We start from the raw sequence: 16,107 nt of genomic DNA, 5'->3' as shown, positions 1-16,107 counted from the left end.
TCTGCAGATGAACCTGGACACATGTGCACGAGGTTGGTGACCAACAATCAGAAACAAAAATGACCATCGGAGAGGATTCTGGGAAAAGGCAGAGTAGGAAGTACCCATCTCCGCACCTAGACGACAATGGCGCTGGCAGAATCGGTTTGGTGTAACTGCTTTGGAACTCGAGTTTGCTGAAGGCTTGCCACTTGCAGGGGGAGGCGGGGATGGTAAAAACTGTGATGAACTCTGGGCGGTTTCAGCTCTGCACAGTAGCGGCCACCCCCCCCCCAGCCACCTGGCAGCAGCTGTACAAATATTCCCCACGCAGCCGCCACACAGTTCTAAGAGTCAGGTGGGCAAAAGGAACCTGTCCTCCAAATAGCAGGGCTCTGTGTGCTGGGTGCTGCTTCTGATCACGGGGGTGCGGAGAGGCAGGCGGCCAGGGTTGCGGTACCGCCGCGTATGGTTGCAAGCCTGTCCCCACTCGGGTTCACGCGACTTCCAGGAGATTTGAAGGGCTGGTGCCTTTTGGTTCCCCCTTCATTTTTCACTTTTCACCTTTTAGAAGGAGCCAGACATTAAAGACTGGCACACTGGGGGCATCTGGGTGATGCAGTCGGTTGAATGTCCGACTCTCTGATTTCTGCTCAGGTCGTGATTTCAGGGTTGTGAGACCAAGCCCTGCAATGGGCTCCACACTCAGCAGGGAGTCAGCGTGAGATCTTCTCTCCCTCCCTCTCTCTCTGCCCCTCCCCTCCATGCTGCACACACATGCTCCCTAATAATAAATAAATCTAAAAAAAAAAAAAAAAAAAGAAAGACTGGCGCATTCCAAAACTTCTGCATATGTGGGGAAAATTAGAAAGGGATTGTGTATGCCCAAGGAAAGGCTTAGAAAAGACATAAGAAGACAAAGTTTACACCTCAGGCTGACTCTTGGTACAGAGACCGCTTACAATAAGAAAAAAAATAACAAAAAACAGCAATCCTTGGAAAGGGGAGAATCCAATTTCCAGAGTTACCACATTACTGGATTCAAATGTCCCCTGTTCAACAAATGTCAAAAGGTTTACAGAGAAACAGGAAAGTATGCCAATTCAAAGAAAAAAATAAAGGATCTGTCCCTGAAAAGCTTAATGGCAGGCATGTTTGACAAAGGCTTTCAAACAATGGTCTTAAACATGCTTAAAGAGCTAAAGGAAGATGTGGAGAAAGTCAAGAAAGCGTGTGAACAAGACGGAAATATCATTAAGGAGATGGAAAACCTAAAAAGACATTCTGGAGCTGCGAAGTACAGTTCTCAAATTAAAACCTCACCAGAGGGAGTCAAAGGCAGAGTTGAGCAGGCAGAGGAAAGAATCAGATACTGAAGACAGGACAATGGGAATGATTGAGACTGACGAGCAGAAAGAAAAAAAGGACTGAGCAAAAGCGAACAGAGCCTAACAGACCTCCAGGACGTCAACTCAAGGCCAACACCTACATCATGGGAGTCCCGGAAAGAGGAGAGAGAAAGGGGCAAGGAGAGCATTTGAAGAAATAATGGCTGAAGACTTCCCGAATTTGAAGAAAGACATGACTATAAACATCCAAGAAGCTCAATGAACTCCCAAGTAAGATGAACTCAGCCCCATATTAAGACACATCACAAACTTTCAAAAGACAAAGAGCAAAACTTAAAAGCAGCGAGAGAGAAGCGAATCATCACATACAAGCCATCCTCAACAAGATCAAGTAACGTGAAGCCATAGGGAGAAATGAAGACCTCAATAAAGGTAAATACATTGGCAATTATAAAATCTCTTATTGTACAATTGGCTTGTAACTGTACTTTTTGTTGTCCATGTGACTTAAGAAACTAATTCATTCAAAGAAAAACAATTATTAATGTAAAAGGTAGTTTCACTGTACCTTTGGTTTGTAACTCCAAATCTTATTTTCTACATGATTTGGGAGACTAATGCATTTAAAAGAATTATTAGTTCATGTTCTGGGGCACACATTGTATAAAGATGTAATTTTAGGACATCAACAACAAAGGGGTGGGGGCAGAGCTATATAGAGGAGCAGAGTTTTTCCAGGTTACTAAAGTTAAGTTGCTATAAATTCAAATTAGAATGTTACAATTTTGATATTAAATGTAATCCCTGCAGCAGCCACAAAAGAAATAGCTATGAGGTTGCACAAAAGGACAAGAAGAAGAGATTTAAACATTTCACTACCAAAAAAAAATCACCCTAAACACAAAAGAAGAAATGCAGGAAATAAGGGACCAAAAAGTGACAGTATGTAGAGAAAACAAATAGCATGATGACAGAAGTCAGTCCCTCCTCATCAGTAATTAGTTTATACGGAAATGGGTTTAATTCTCCAATCAAAAGACAGCGATTGGGGGGCGTCTGGGGGACTCAGCTGGTTAAGCGTGTGCCTTGGCTCGGGTCATGATCTCAGGGTCCTGGAATCGAATCCCACTTTGGCCTCCCTGCTCAGCAGGGAGCCTGCTTCTCCCTCTGTCCCTCCCTCCTGCTCGGGCTTTCTTTCTCTCTCAAATAAATAAATAAAATCTTCTTTTTTTTAAATTTAATTTATTTATTTGACAGAGAGAGACACAGCGAGAGCAGGAACACAAGCAGGGGGAGTGGTAGACGGAAAAGCAGGCTTCCCGCTGAGCAGGAATCCCAATGTGGGGCTCGATCCCAGGACCTGAGATCATGACCTGAGCCGAAGGCAGACACTTAACGACTGAGCCACCCAGGCGCCCCAATAAATAAAATATTTTTTTAAAAAGACAGCAATTGGGCGCCTGGGTGGCTCAGTGGGTTAAGCGACTGCCTTCGGCTCAGGTCATGATCCTGGAGTCCCTGGATCGAGTCCCCCATCAGGCTCCCTGCTCGGCAGGGTGTCTGCTTCTCCCTCTGACCCTCCCCCCTCTCATGTGCTCTCTCTCTCTCATTCTCTCTCTCAAATAAATAAATTAAAAAAAAATCTTAAAAAAATAAAATAAAAAAGACAGCAATTGGCATAATGGCTAAAAACACATGTACAACTGTATGCTGCCTACAAGAGGCTCACTTGAGATCCAAGACATATGCAGGCTGAAAGTGAAAAGATGTAAAAAGATATTCCAGGCAAATAGACACCAAAAGAGAGTAGGAGCTATAATAATATCAGGCAAAATAGACTTTCAATCAAAAAAGGTACATGACTCAAAAAAGAACATTACATATTAATAAAAGGCTCCATACAGCAAGAAGATATAAAAATTATCAGCATTTACACACCTAATGACCATTAAAATATGTGAAGCAAAAACTAACAGAATTGAAGGGAGAAACAGGTTTTTTTATTAACATATAATGTATTATTTGTTTCAGGGGTACAGGTCTGTGATGCATCAGTCTTACATAACACCCAGTGCTCATTACAACACATACCCTCCGCAGTGTCCATCACCCATTACCCCATTCCCCAGCCTCCTCCCCTCCAGCAGCCCTCAGTTTGTTTCCTGAGATTAAGAGTCTCTTATGGTTTGTCTCCCTCTCTGGTTTCGTCTTGTTTCATTTTTTCCTCTCTTCCCCTATGATCCTGGGAGAAACCAGTTCTGCAGTAACAGTTGGGAGACTTCAATATCCCACTCACAATAACGGACAAAACAACCAGGCAAAAGTAAACAGAGGACGTGCATAACACAGTAAACCAACTAGATCTGACGGACATGTGCACAACGCTCCAGCCAAGAGCAGCACACACATTCTTCTCAGGTGCACATGGGACACTCCCCACAATAGACCACATATTAGGCCACAAATTAAGTCTTAAAGATATCATACAGAGCAGTCCGTATCAAAATACCAACAGCATTTTTCATAGAACTAGAATAAGCCTAAAGTTTGCATGGGACCACAAAAGGTCCTGAACAGCCAAAGCAATTTTGAGAAACAAAAACAAAACCAGAGATATCACAATTCCAGACTTCCAGTTATGTCATGAAGCTGTCGTCATCAACAGTATGGTGCTGGCATAAAAATAGACACATAGGTCAGTGGAACAGAATAGAAAACCCAGAAATAAACCTACAATTATATGGTCAATTAATCTTTGACAAAGCAGGAAAGAATATCCAATGGGAAAAAGTCTCATCAACAAATGGTGTTAGGAAAACTGGACAGCCACACACAAAAAAAACCCCAAAACCCCCAAACAAAAAACTGGACCACTTGCTTTTACCACACACAAAAATAAACTCAAAATGGATTAAAGGCCTAAGTGTGAGCCCTGAAACCATAAAACTCCTAGAAGGGAGTACAGGCAGTCATCTCTCTCACACTGCAGCAACACTTTTCTAGATACGTCTCCTGAGACGAGGGAAATAAAAGCAAAAATAAACTATCAGGACTTCATCAAAATAAAAAGCTTCCGCACAGTGAAGGAAACAACCAACTAAAAGGCAACCTACCTCCAAAGAAGACATGCAGATGACCAACAGACACACGAAAAGATGCTCCACTTCACTCATCATCAGGGAAACGCAAATCATAACCACAATGAGAGATCACCTCACACTGTCAGAATGGCTAGAATCGAAGACAAGAAATATCAAGTGTTGGCAAGGATGTGGCAAAAGAGGAACCCTTCCACTGGTGCAGCCACTGTGGAAAACAGATCATCCTCAAAAAGTTAAAAATAGAACTACCCTACTGGGTGTTTACCCAAAAAATACAAAAACATGAATTTAAAGGGATACATGCATCCCTATGTGTATAGCAGCGTTATTTACAATAGCCAATTATGGAAGCAGCCCAAGTGTCCATCGATAGATGAATGGGTAGGTACGCCTGGGTGGCTCAGTCGTTAAGCGTCTGCCTTCAGCTCAGGTCATGGTCCTAGGGTCCTGGGATCGAGCCCCACATCGGGCTCCCTGATCCACGGGAAGCCTGCTTCTCCCTCTCCCACTCCCCCTGCTTGTGTTCCCTCTCTTAGCTGTCTCTGTCAAATAAATAAATAAAATCTTTTAAAAAAAAGAAATAGATGAATGGGTAAAGAAGATGTGGGGTGTGTGTCTGTGTGTGTGTGTATGATGGAATATTATTCAGCCATAAAAAGAATGAAATCTTGCCATTTGCAACAACATGGATGGAGCTAGAAAGTATGATGCTAAGTGAAATAAATCCTTCAGACAAAAACAAACAGCACAGAATTTCACTCATATGTACAATTTAAGAAACAAAAGAAGCAAAAGGAAAAAGGACAAATCAAGAAAGAGCTGTAGAGAACAAACAGATGGTCACCACAGGGGAAGTAGGAGGGGAATGGGTAAAACAGGTGAAGGGAATTAAAAGTACACCTATCAGGATGAGCAGTGTATGGAATAGTTGAATCACTACATTGTACACCTGAAACTGATATAACACTGTATGTTAACTATCCTGGAATTAAAGTTAAAAAGTTAATAAAGATATCATACACAGTATCTTGTCTGACCACAGCAGGATGAAGTTAGAAATCAGTAACAGAGAAAACCGAAAATTCACAGTATTGTTGAAAACACCAATACATTTATTTATTTATTTTTTTTTTTAAAGATTTATTTATTTATTTATTTGACAGAGAGAGACACAGCGAGAGAGGGAACGCAAGCAGGAGGAGTGGGAGAGGGAGAAGCAGGCTTTCTGCTGAGCGGAGAGCCCGATGCGGGGCTCGATCCCAGGACTCTGGGATCATGACCTGAGCCGAAGGCAGACGCTTAACGACTGAGCCACCCAGGCGCCCCGTAATCACCAATACATTTAAAACAACCAATGGATCAAAGAAGAAATCATGGGACAAATTAAAATATAGAGACAAATGAAAATGAAAACACAACATACCAAAACTCACGGGACACAGCAAAAGTGGTGCTAAGGGGAGAATTTATAGGTATAAATGCTCACATTTAAAACAAGAAAGAGGGCGCCTGGGTGGCTCAGTCAGCTAAGCGTCTGCCTTCAGCTCAGGTCACAATCCCAGGGTCCTGGGATTGAACCCTGCATGGGGCTCCTGCTCTGCGGGAAGCCTACTTCTCCCACTCCCCCTGCTTTTGTTCCTGCTCTCGCTGTGTTTCTGTCAAATAAATAAATAAAATATAAATAAATAAATAAATAATAAATAATAAATAAATAAATAAATAAATAATGAATACAAACAAGAAAGAGGGCGCCTGGGTGGCTCAGTCAGTTAAGCGTCTGCCTTCAGCTCAGGTCATGATCCCAGGGTCCTGGGATCGAGTCCCGCATTGGGCTCCTTGCTCAGTGGGGAGCCTGCTTCTCCCTCTGCCTGCTGCTCCCCCTGCTTGCACTCTCCCTGGGATAAATAAAATCGTAAAAAAAAAAAAAAAATCCTAAAATTCATATGCAATCTCGGGCGCCTGGGTGGCTCAGTTGGTTAAGCGACTGCCTTTGGCTCAGGTCATGATCCTGGAGTCCCAGGATCGAGTCCCGCATTGGGCTCCCTGCTCGGCAGGGAGTCTGCTTCTCCCTCTCCCACTCCCCCCTCTTGTGCTCTCTCTCTCTCTCTCACTCTCTCTCTCAAATAAAAAAAAAAAAAAATAAATAAATAAATAAATAAAATTCATATGCAATCTCAAGGGACCCCAAATAGCCAAAACATTCTTGAAAAAGAAAAACAAAACTAGAGGACTCACAGTTTCTGATTTCAAAACCTAAGACACAAAGCTTCAATAATCACAGCAGTTACGGCAGTGCATTAAGGACAGACACACAGACTGCTGGGACAGAACAGAGAGCCCACAAGTAAACCCTTGCATATATGGTCAAATGATTTTTGACAAGGGTGTCACGACCATTCAATAGGAAAAGAACAGTCTTTTCAACAAATGGTGTAGGGAAAACTGGACAATCACACACAAAAGAACAAATTCGGACCCTTATTTAATATCATACATGTAAATTAACTCAAAATGGATCAAGGACCTAAATGTAGGACCCAAAACAATAAAACTCTTGGAAGAACACACAGGACAAAAGCCTCCTGATGGTGGATTTGGCAGTGATTTAACAGGGCACCAAAGGGCACAGGTGACAGAAGAAGAACAAGCTGCACTTCATGAAAATTAAAGTTTTTTTGTTTTTTTTACATCAAGAGACCCCATCAACAGAGTAAAAAGGCAATCCACAGGAGAAAATATTTTCAAATCACATATCCGATGAGGAATTAATATCCAGAACACAGGGGGAACTCCTAAAACTCAACAACAAAAACCAAATAACTCAAATCAAAACATCCAAAGCGTTCGAATAGGCATTTTCCATATGAATGGCAATAAACACATGAAACAGTGCATCACTAATCATTAGGGAAATGCAAATCAGTAACACAGGGAGATAGCATTTTATAACCATTAGGATGGCGATTACCAAGAAAAACAGAAAACAAGTGTTGGGCAAGGATGTAGGAAAATTGGAACCTTATACACTGTTGTAGGAATTAAAAATGGTACAGCCTCTGTGGAATACAGTATGTAGGCTCATCGAAAAATTAAAAATAGAATTATCATATGATCCAGAAATTCCACTTCTGAGTATATACCCAAAAGGACTAGAAATAGGGTCTCAAAGAAATATTTGTACACCTATGTTCATAGCAGCATTAGTCACAGTAGCTAAAACACAGAAGCAACCCAGTGTCTATCAACTGACGAATGGATAAACAAAATGTGGTCAGTACTTGCGATGGAATATTACTCAGGCCTGCAAAGGAAGGAAATTCTGCAAAATGCTACAACATGGATGAACCTTGAAGACATTATGCTAAGTAACATAAGCTAGTGACAAAAAGATAAATACTGTAGGATTCCATTAATATGAGGTGCTCAAAGTAGTCAAAATCAGAAAGACAGAAGGTTTCGGGGTTGGCGGGGGGGGGGGGGGGGGTGGGGGGGGAGTGAAGAATTACTGTTTAACAGATAAAAAGTGTTTTTGGTTTTTTTTTTAAGATTTTTTTTGTTTTTTTAAAGATTTTATTTATTTATTTGAGAGAGAGAGAATGAGAGAGACAGCACATGAGAGGGGGGAGGGTCAGAGGGAGAAGCAGACTCCCTGCCAAGCAGGGAGCCCGATGTGGGACTCGATCCAGGGACTCCAGGATCATGACCTGAGCCGAAGGCAGTCGCTCAACCAACTGAGCCACCCAGGCGCCCTTTTTTTAAGATTTATTATTTATTTATTTGATAGAGAGCATGCATGAGAGAGTGAACAAGTAGGGGGGAGGGGTAGAGGGAGCAGCAGACTCCCCACTGAGCAGGGAGCACGATTCGGAGCTCCATCCCAGGACCCCGGGATCATGACCTGAGCTGAAGGCAGATGCTCAACCAACTGAGCCACCCAGGCGCCCCAACAGGTAAAAAGTTTTACAAGATGAAAAGAATTATGGGGGGGGTGATGGTGGTCCTGGCTGCAGAACAGCGTGAATTTATTTACTGCTACTGAAATACACTCTTAAAAATGGTTAGGACAGGGGCGCCTGGGTGGCTCAGCCGTTAGGCGTCTGCCTTCAGCTCAGGTCATGATCCCAGTGCCCTGGGATCGAGCCCCGCATCGGGCTCTCTGCTCCGCGGGAAGCCTGCTTCTCCCTCTCCCACTCCCCCTGCTTGTGTTCCCTCTCTCGCTGTCTCTCTGTCAAATAAATCAAATCTTTAAAAAAAAAAAAAAAAAGGTTAGGATAATATATTTTTATGAGTATTTTAACTCAATAAAAGAAAAAATGACCAACAAAAGAATATATAAGGAGGTGTATTCACAGGATGGAATACCGTTAACAATAAAAATGAATGAACTGCAGGGCACAAGGCAGAAGGGTAACAAACAAGACACAAAGGAACATACCCAAAATGATTTCATTTACATAAAGTTCAAAGCAAACAAACTAAACTCTATTGAACAAGGATGCATACAAGGGTGATACAACTCTAAGTGAAAATAGGTAAGAAAAGATGACCAGGATGACCCCTGCTGGTCCCCAATCTTGGCACGACCTCAAATCACCTTGGGTTGGCTGGGGGAGCTTTGAAATCTACCCCCTCCAGGCTCCGCGCCCAGAGGTTCGGATTTCACTGTGTCTGCAGTGCTGGCCTCGGGCATGCCCTTCCAGAGCTCCTTAGGTGTCGCTAACACGAGGACAAAGTTGACGACACGGCTCTCCGGTGAGGGCAGACGCGGGGCCTCTGGGGTGCCGGCAATGGTTTCCTTGGCTGGGGTGAGGTTCACTGGTGTGACTGGATCATTAACTATACATTCATTTCACGCCCTTACCCGTGGCTGTCAGCTCTCCCCTCTCTCCACAGCACACACGTACGTGTTCCAGAGCCCACAGCTCACGGCCCTTACTTGGAGCTGCTTATCTACAAAATATTCCACACGGCGGGGCCGATCCAAGCTGGTCGTGTCCTTGTGGCCAAGCTGTCCATATTTACCTAAAGGGAAATGAGCCGCTTGGCCATCCTCCCCGCTGGGCCTTGGGGCTTTTCCCCTCCAGGAAGGAAAATCAGCCCATCAACCAAAGTGCAGGGCTTGAGCCACCACTCCGCTGGTGTCTGCTCTGGAAATTCAGGCCAGCGCCACAGAGCCTTCGGGGCCAGGCCACCCCCCAGGTCCCCAAGAGGCAGCTGCCACCAGCCACGCCAGGCAAGATGCTCTTCCAGGTTCTCTGCTCCTAACCCCAGACCCTAGTGCCAGACCAAGAGAGGTGTCATAAATGCTGCCTAACTCTTCCCTCAAGACAATTTTTCAGAAAGATACATGGGAAGTACTAATATCTACCTCTCTCCCATGTGGTCTCTGACTTCGGTGCGCTTAGATCTGTTCTAGGCAAGGGAATACGCAGCATTTCCGTCCCAGACTTCCCAGGGGTCAGGCCGAGGCCCCTGCTTCCGACTGCTGCGTGGTTGTGGTCTCCTGCCCTCTGCCCCCGGGCCCCTTCCTCCCCTGGTTTAAGCATCACACAAACAAACCTTTTACTTACCCCAGCCCCAGGTGTACAGCTCGCCAGTTCCTACAACCAGAAGGACAGTAAGGGGCTGTCACAAGGCATTTGTCTAGCATGACCTGCCACGGTCCAGAGCAGCACCTTCTAAGTGTCCTGAGCTCTGCCCGGCATAGCACAGCATACTCTCTAACAACTGTCTAATCACACCCGGGGCGGGAGAGGATCCAGGTGTCAGAAGTTTACCTTCCTGGATGCCAACTGGTCAGCCGGGCTCTCTCAGCTACCGAGTTCAGGAGGCTTAGCACCTGGACCGCTCAGACCAAGCGGCCGGCAAACACCAGCGTCCTTCCAGAAGGAGGGGCCTTCGCGGCCTGACAGCTGGGGGGCTACCGTTAAAGTCCCATGGGGGTTGGGGCTGTTTTCGCTGAGGGAGGCGGCTACTCAGTACTTGTCAGAGACACTCAAAGTCGAAGTTTTTAAGGGGATCACAGCCTTGTCTGCAGCACCAGCTAAGGGATGGCGAGGAGGCCTTCCTGCTCCATCGTCAGCCGCCCGCCCAGCCCCACTCACTTGTCACCACGGCTGTGTGCCGGGAGCCACAGCTGGCCTTGACTGCATCTGCGCCCCCGGGGAGATCCAGTAAAGCTGGGAAGGGCTGGAGGGCTATGAAGGGGGCCGGGGCTCCGTCCTCACCCCCGCTGGGGCCACCTTCATTCAGTCCGCTGGCTTCAGAGAAGCAGCAAGAGAGAGTGAGGAGGATGGTGACCGGTAACGTGGAGCACCGGCTGCACCTCAGCCATCCAGGACCTCAGGCGGCACGACAGCTCCACGGGGCCCCTGCCATCGACACCGCGGCTGCCGCTCCCAGCCCCCGCGTTCCCCAGAAGTGCTGGAGTTGACAGGTCGGGGGGAGTGCGCTGAGGAGGCAGGCATCAGCCCTGCCATACCCCCATCCCTCCCCAGAGCCCGGAGTCCTACAGAGGGTCCTGGGGTCCCAAGGATGTCCCGTGTCCCTTCTGAGCACTACAAGGTCTCAGGCCAGCATGTGGCCAGGAGTCAGGAAGGACAGAAGCATGCGTGGAAGAACTGACCCTCACCTTCCCTTGCAACTGTCTTTCCATCCTCTGCCAGGCTCCTGGTGGGCAGGGCCAGCTGCCCGGACTCATTCCAGCCCCAGATATAAATATCCCCAGTCTCTGAAAAAGAGATGCAAGGGACCCATTAAACAGACTGTGAACCACACCCTCACCCTCCTAAGGCCCCTGAATCCGTCCAAACGCCCGCATTACCCACTAATGCTGCCCCGCCCAGGCAGCCCTCCCACAGGCCCCAGCAGCTTCCTGGTCTTACAGGCTCCCTTGCCCCTCAAGTGCTTCCAGCGTCCTTTCTTTTTTTTTTTAAAGATTTTATTTATTTATTTGACAGAGAGAGAGAGTGTGAGAGGGAACACAAGCAGGGAGAGTGGGAGAGGGAGAAGCAGGCTTCCAGCCGAGCAGGGAGCCCGATGCGGGGCTCGATGCGGGGCTCGATCCCAGGATCCTGGGATCATGACCTGAGCCAAAGGCAGTCACTTAACCAACTGAGCCACCCAGGCGCCCCCGTCCTTTTCTTTAAACAGGGTCTCCTGGATCTTCCTCTCCAGTTTCACTTTTTCCCTTTGTTGCTAAATTGCCCCCGCCCCACCTCCCACGTGTGAACCGGCCGAGCGCCATCTTGCACAACGCTGCCATGACGACAGTTCGGAGACCTGAACGAAGCCTCCTTGAGAACAGCCCCCAGACACACTTTCTTTTTTTAAATAACACACATAATAGACCCTAAGAACACCCTTGGGGCATAAGGTCCTTGGATCTGCTCTGGAGAGGGAACAGACACAGAACTATTCTCGAACATTCTCCTCCTGGGTGGTCGCCCAGCACGGGCTCCCAGCCTCTAGGGCTATAAAGGCAGGTCTGACGGGAGGGGGGCTGCGGTCACAGCTGTGTTGCAGCCGCCCAAGACGAGTCCGGAAGCTCCCTTAGTAAACCGTTTCTTGTCAAGCTGGACTTGTGGACCTTTTTCTTTGGTCTAGACTGCTTTGGAGATTGCTTCGCATAAACTTAACTTTCACGGAACACGCCACCACACACACTTCAGAAATGTATCCCTGGAAATTCCCAACAACCTCCGTTTCAAACCCACTGAGCCCACGACACCCCTTTCCTCAGCCCCACCCACCACTGGTCCCAGTGAAGGCCTTTTCTGGAAGCTCTCACCTTCCTTGCCTCTCATGTAAAAATTCACTAATGACAGCAGCTCATTTTTATCAAATGTTTACTTTGTGCCAGATTTTAAGCACTTTTCAAATATAATCATTTAATTCTCAGAAGAGCCCTACAGAGGGTTATAGGACAACATCCCTGTTTTATTCATGAGAAAACAGGGGACACGAAGAAGTGAAGTGCTCTGCCCAAGGTCACAAGGGGCACAGTGATGATCTGAACTTAGCAAGTCTGGCCTGAAGCATCTGTGCTCCAAACACGCTAACAAACTCAAGACCTCAAATTTCTAGCAACCTGAAATGGGAGACTTCCCATCTGGCTGTTTCTAGTCTTCTCTTCCCGTCCCTCCAGTCCAGTAGTTTTCACGCGTGGCTGCCAAGCCAGGCCCATGACAGGAGACTGTGGGGGTGGTGGTGCAGGCACACGACGTTTTTAAAGCTGCCCCGCACCCCCGGGGACAGAAGCGGCAGCCAGAGCCCCAGGTGCAGACCCTTGCAAAGACCACCTGCTCCCAGCCTCACCCAACAGCCTAGCAATCAGCTACAGCTGAGTGGCCTGCCAGGGCGGTGGACTTACGATCCCAAACGAAGGTCCTCATTCTGGGCTCACCCTCACCACCATCATCCTCCCTGTGGACATCTGCGTGTCACTGTGTGCCACACATCATGGCCACCTGACGCCCTGCACCCTTTCTCCTCCATTCTCCTCAGCTCAGCTGCCTCCTCACCCCTTCCTGCGCCCTTGCGGAGTGTTTTAGAAACGCAGCCCTGGCTGGAGGCGGAGGCCTGGGAGAGGTAGGGAGCCCACCATCAGAAGACAGCAAACATTGGGGCGCCTGGGTGGCTCAGTCGTTAAGCGTCTGCCTTCAGCTCAGGTCATGATCCCAGGGTTCTGGGATCGAGCCCCACATCGGGCTCCCTGCTCAGCGGTGAGTCTGCTTCTCCCTCTCCCACTCCCCCTGCTTGTGTTCCCTCTCTCGCTGGGTCTCTCTCTGTCAAATAAATAAATAAAATCTTAAAAAAAAAAAAAGAAGAAGACAGCAAACATCTGCAACAGTCACGGTGCGAGTGGGAAATAGCCCGGGCAGAGCGCTGACTTTGAGAGGCACTGAGGAGTCCTGACAGACCTGGCTGATTAGTATGGGATGAACGTGGAAGGAGGCCTGGCCAGACTACCCACCAACACTGGAAGAGGAGGAAGAAGGTTTGGAGCCTAGGAGACCTTGAGTTTGTCCGGAGAGGCACTATGTCACTTACGACTCACACACACGGAGTGCCAGCCACCGGCGGCCACCTCAGCCATGGGAAGGCCCTGCAGCGCCTCCAGCAGTCTCGGCTCCGGCTCGGCCTCCAGAGTCCCGTGGCCCAGCTGCCCGTGCCTGCGCAAGGGAGAGCCCAAGCGGGTCCTCCTCCCCTTCCTTCCCAAGCACACGCGCGGGTCCCCCCTCGGAGCCACGTCTATCTGCCCCCGCCCCGCGCCCACATCCGGCCACGCCCCCTCACCTGCCCTGGCCCCAGGAGAACACCTGGCCCGCCTCGTCCAGCAGCAGCGCGTGCTCGGCGCCCAGCTCCAGCCGGCGCGCCCGCAGCCCCGGGGCCAGGGGCCGGTAGAAGGGCGGCCGCGGACTCACGTAGGCGCGCGCGCCGGGCAGCAGGGGCAGCGCCCCGGCCTGGGCCTCAGCGCCCGCGCCGTCTGCCCCCTCGGCCTCCGGCACCAGCGTGTGGGTCCACAGGGGCTCCCCGCGCAGCGCGGAAGCCGGCGCCCAGGCCTGCAGCTCCGGGCCGGCGCGCAGCACCACGAGGAGCGCCTCGGAGGCCCACGCGTCCCTGCAGCCGCCCGCCGCGCCGCCCGCCGCGCCCGACAGCTGCACCTGGCCTCCACCTGCGAGAGCGGAGAGCGGGCTGGGGAGCGGCCGCGCCACGCACGCGGGGCCCGGGGCGGAGGCGGGGCGGAGGGGGCGCTCACGGGTCACGACGGCGGTGTAGCTCCAGCTGGCGCTCACGCGGCGGACGTCGGCGCCCGCGCCCGGAGTCCGCAGCGGCTCGGGGCTGTGCACCTGGCGCCCGCGCCCCGAGCCCAGCGCCTGCCCGAAGCCGCAGAAACCGAAGCCGAACCAGGACCCCCGGCGCTCCTCGGCCATGCTGGCCGCCACCTGAACGGGGTGGGAGGCGGGACAGGGTTAGGAATCCCACCAGACTGAGGAAGATTCTGGGCTGCCCAGAATGGGGCACTTGCCCTGTCTTCCCTTTGACTCAAGCAAGCTCATTGCTCCACAGAGTAGGCACCCGGCATTTAAGTGGCCTCCCCCTTAGACGCTGTCCTAGGATGTGAGCCCCTCCGGCTCCCAGTGTCACGCACATTATCCCATGTCATCTTGGGAACCAGAATTACCCCCATTTGACAGAGGAGACTCCCAGAGAAAGTAACCCTTACACAATCACGTAACTTAGGACCAAGAGGGGCAGAGGCCGAAATCAAGGCCCCCCGACTCCACATACAGTGCTCTTCCCACCAGGGCAAAGCAGAGCGTTTGGGAGACAGCGCCCTGTGCGGGTTCCACCAACTCCAGGGCTCACGTGTTTGCCTCTGTGCCTGTGTCCTCGGTCCATTTACTCAAGCCTTCTGAGCCCAGTTCAGTTTCTTCAGTTTTACAAAGGCAGGGATAGGAGAGCGTGCTGTGTACGCACCTTGTGGAACTGTGTGGAACAGATGGAAACCAACGGTTCACGTACTGGCACAGATCACGACAGGCACAAGGCAAGTACTGGCTTATTAAATCCAGTACTTAGAGTTGATTTTAGAAAGTCCAGTGGTACTTACTGGTTTTCAAGGGACCTATATAAACACCACTTCACCTGGACCTCACCTAGTCATTCATCCGTTCTGCAAGCATTTACTGTTGCCTTCCCTTGGGCGGATGAGAAAGACGGCTGTCTGCCCCCCGGGAGTTCACACATAAATCGGGAAGCGAATACACTGTCCCGTGGTCACAAAAACAACGCCGCTTTTTCCGTACAGCATGTTCGGCTTTGAAGTCAGCTATGGGGTCCCTCCTGCGACCAAAGCTCCTTGGCCCAGACCTGGGCTCCTAACCCAAGGGGGCCTCTGACCTTGATCTTGACCCTGTGCCCTCCACCCTCCTCGGGCAGCTCCTCCCGGCGGGCAGTCTCGAGGGAGGAAAAGCGGGGATGCAGGGCAGCCGCCCAGGACCCGGGTGCCGGCCGCCGCGGAGGAAATGTTTGAAGAGCCGCCCCCCGGCCCAGGCGCCCATTGGCTGCCGCAGCCTCCCCGGGCCAATCGCCGGCGAGGGCGGTGACGTCACCGCTCGGGGCGGGCGGCCGCAGGGCGGTGCTCACCTCGGTACCCGCCGTCCCGGCCGCGGCCTGTCCGGCCCGAGCTCTGTCGAGCCGGCCCGGGGGTGTGCGCTGTGCCGCTGCAGCCTCGGGTGTGAGGTGGGGCAACCTCCGGTGGGCGCGGACCCGAGGCAGAGGTGGGCCGGACGGTCCCGCCCCCTGCAGGCCCGCACGAAGCTCGGGTTAGAATCCGAGCTCCAGGGCTGGCGAAGAGCGACCGCGGCGACACGGGCACCCGCCGCTCCCCTCAGCCCCGGACGGCGGCAGCTCACGACCCACACGAGAGGGGCTGATGCCCAACCGGAAGCAGTCGTACTAGGCGGGCGCGTCGGCGAGTTTGGCCTTCCATTGGCTCGGGGCCTGTCACTCATCTCTGCGAGCCAATGAGCTTCAACCTGGACTCCCAGAACGGAAGCGGGTTCTCGCGGCTCTCTGCCCCGGCGGGCGGTGGAGCTCTCGCTCTCCCCTGGATCAGCTACAGGGTTTTTCCGTGAGGCAAGAGCAGGCCAGGACGACACACGAACCCCAAA

At 50.4% G+C, this 16,107-nt stretch overlaps 1 protein-coding gene across 3 annotated transcripts; it reads right to left on the bottom strand.

Annotated features, from left to right (window-relative positions):
• Window positions 1-8,725: 8,725 nt before the first annotated feature.
• On the bottom strand, window positions 8,726-16,031 carry RCCD1 (RCC1 domain containing 1). Of its 3 annotated transcripts, XM_032392034.1 has the most exons (9): window positions 15,581-16,031; window positions 14,912-14,920; window positions 14,190-14,376; window positions 13,727-14,105; window positions 13,481-13,602; window positions 11,061-11,159; window positions 10,534-10,689; window positions 10,000-10,029; window positions 8,726-9,451 (listed from the first exon to the last, which is right to left on the bottom strand). In XM_032392034.1, the coding sequence occupies exons 3-9, from the start codon at window positions 14,362-14,364 to the stop codon at window positions 9,300-9,302; spliced, it is 1,113 nt and encodes a 370-aa protein (XP_032247925.1). In that variant the 5' UTR covers window positions 14,365-14,376; window positions 14,912-14,920; window positions 15,581-16,031; the 3' UTR covers window positions 8,726-9,299. The 3 variants fall into 3 exon arrangements, with proteins under 3 accessions (XP_032247925.1, XP_032247924.1, XP_032247923.1); XM_032392033.1 differs by lacking the exon at window positions 14,912-14,920; XM_032392032.1 differs by lacking the exon at window positions 15,581-16,031 and having other exon boundaries at window positions 14,912-15,551.
• Window positions 16,032-16,107: the final 76 nt, after the last annotated feature.

Source organism: Phoca vitulina, unplaced genomic scaffold (genome assembly GCF_004348235.1).
Source record: "Phoca vitulina isolate PV1807 unplaced genomic scaffold, GSC_HSeal_1.0 scaffold65, whole genome shotgun sequence".
NCBI classification, from domain to species: Eukaryota; Metazoa; Chordata; class Mammalia; order Carnivora; family Phocidae; genus Phoca; species Phoca vitulina.
Note: the sequence above shows the minus strand (reverse complement) of the source record. Positions and strands in the feature narration are given on the sequence as shown.

What these genes read in the sequence shown, in the direction of transcription:
- RCCD1 (XM_032392034.1), bottom strand. Translation starts at nt 14,364, where the DNA reads ATGGCCGAGGAGCGCCGGGGGTCCTGGTTCGGCTTCGGTTTCTGCGGC. An exon ending in TTCTCCTGGGGCCAGGGCAG is followed by an intron (nt 13,603 to 13,726) that starts GTGAGGGGGCGT and finishes TCCCTTGCGCAG; the next exon opens with GCACGGGCAGCTGGGCCACG. An exon ending in GCACACAGCCGTGGTGACAA is followed by an intron (nt 10,030 to 10,533) that starts GTGAGTGGGGCT and finishes TTCTGGTTGTAG; the next exon opens with GAACTGGCGAGCTGTACACC.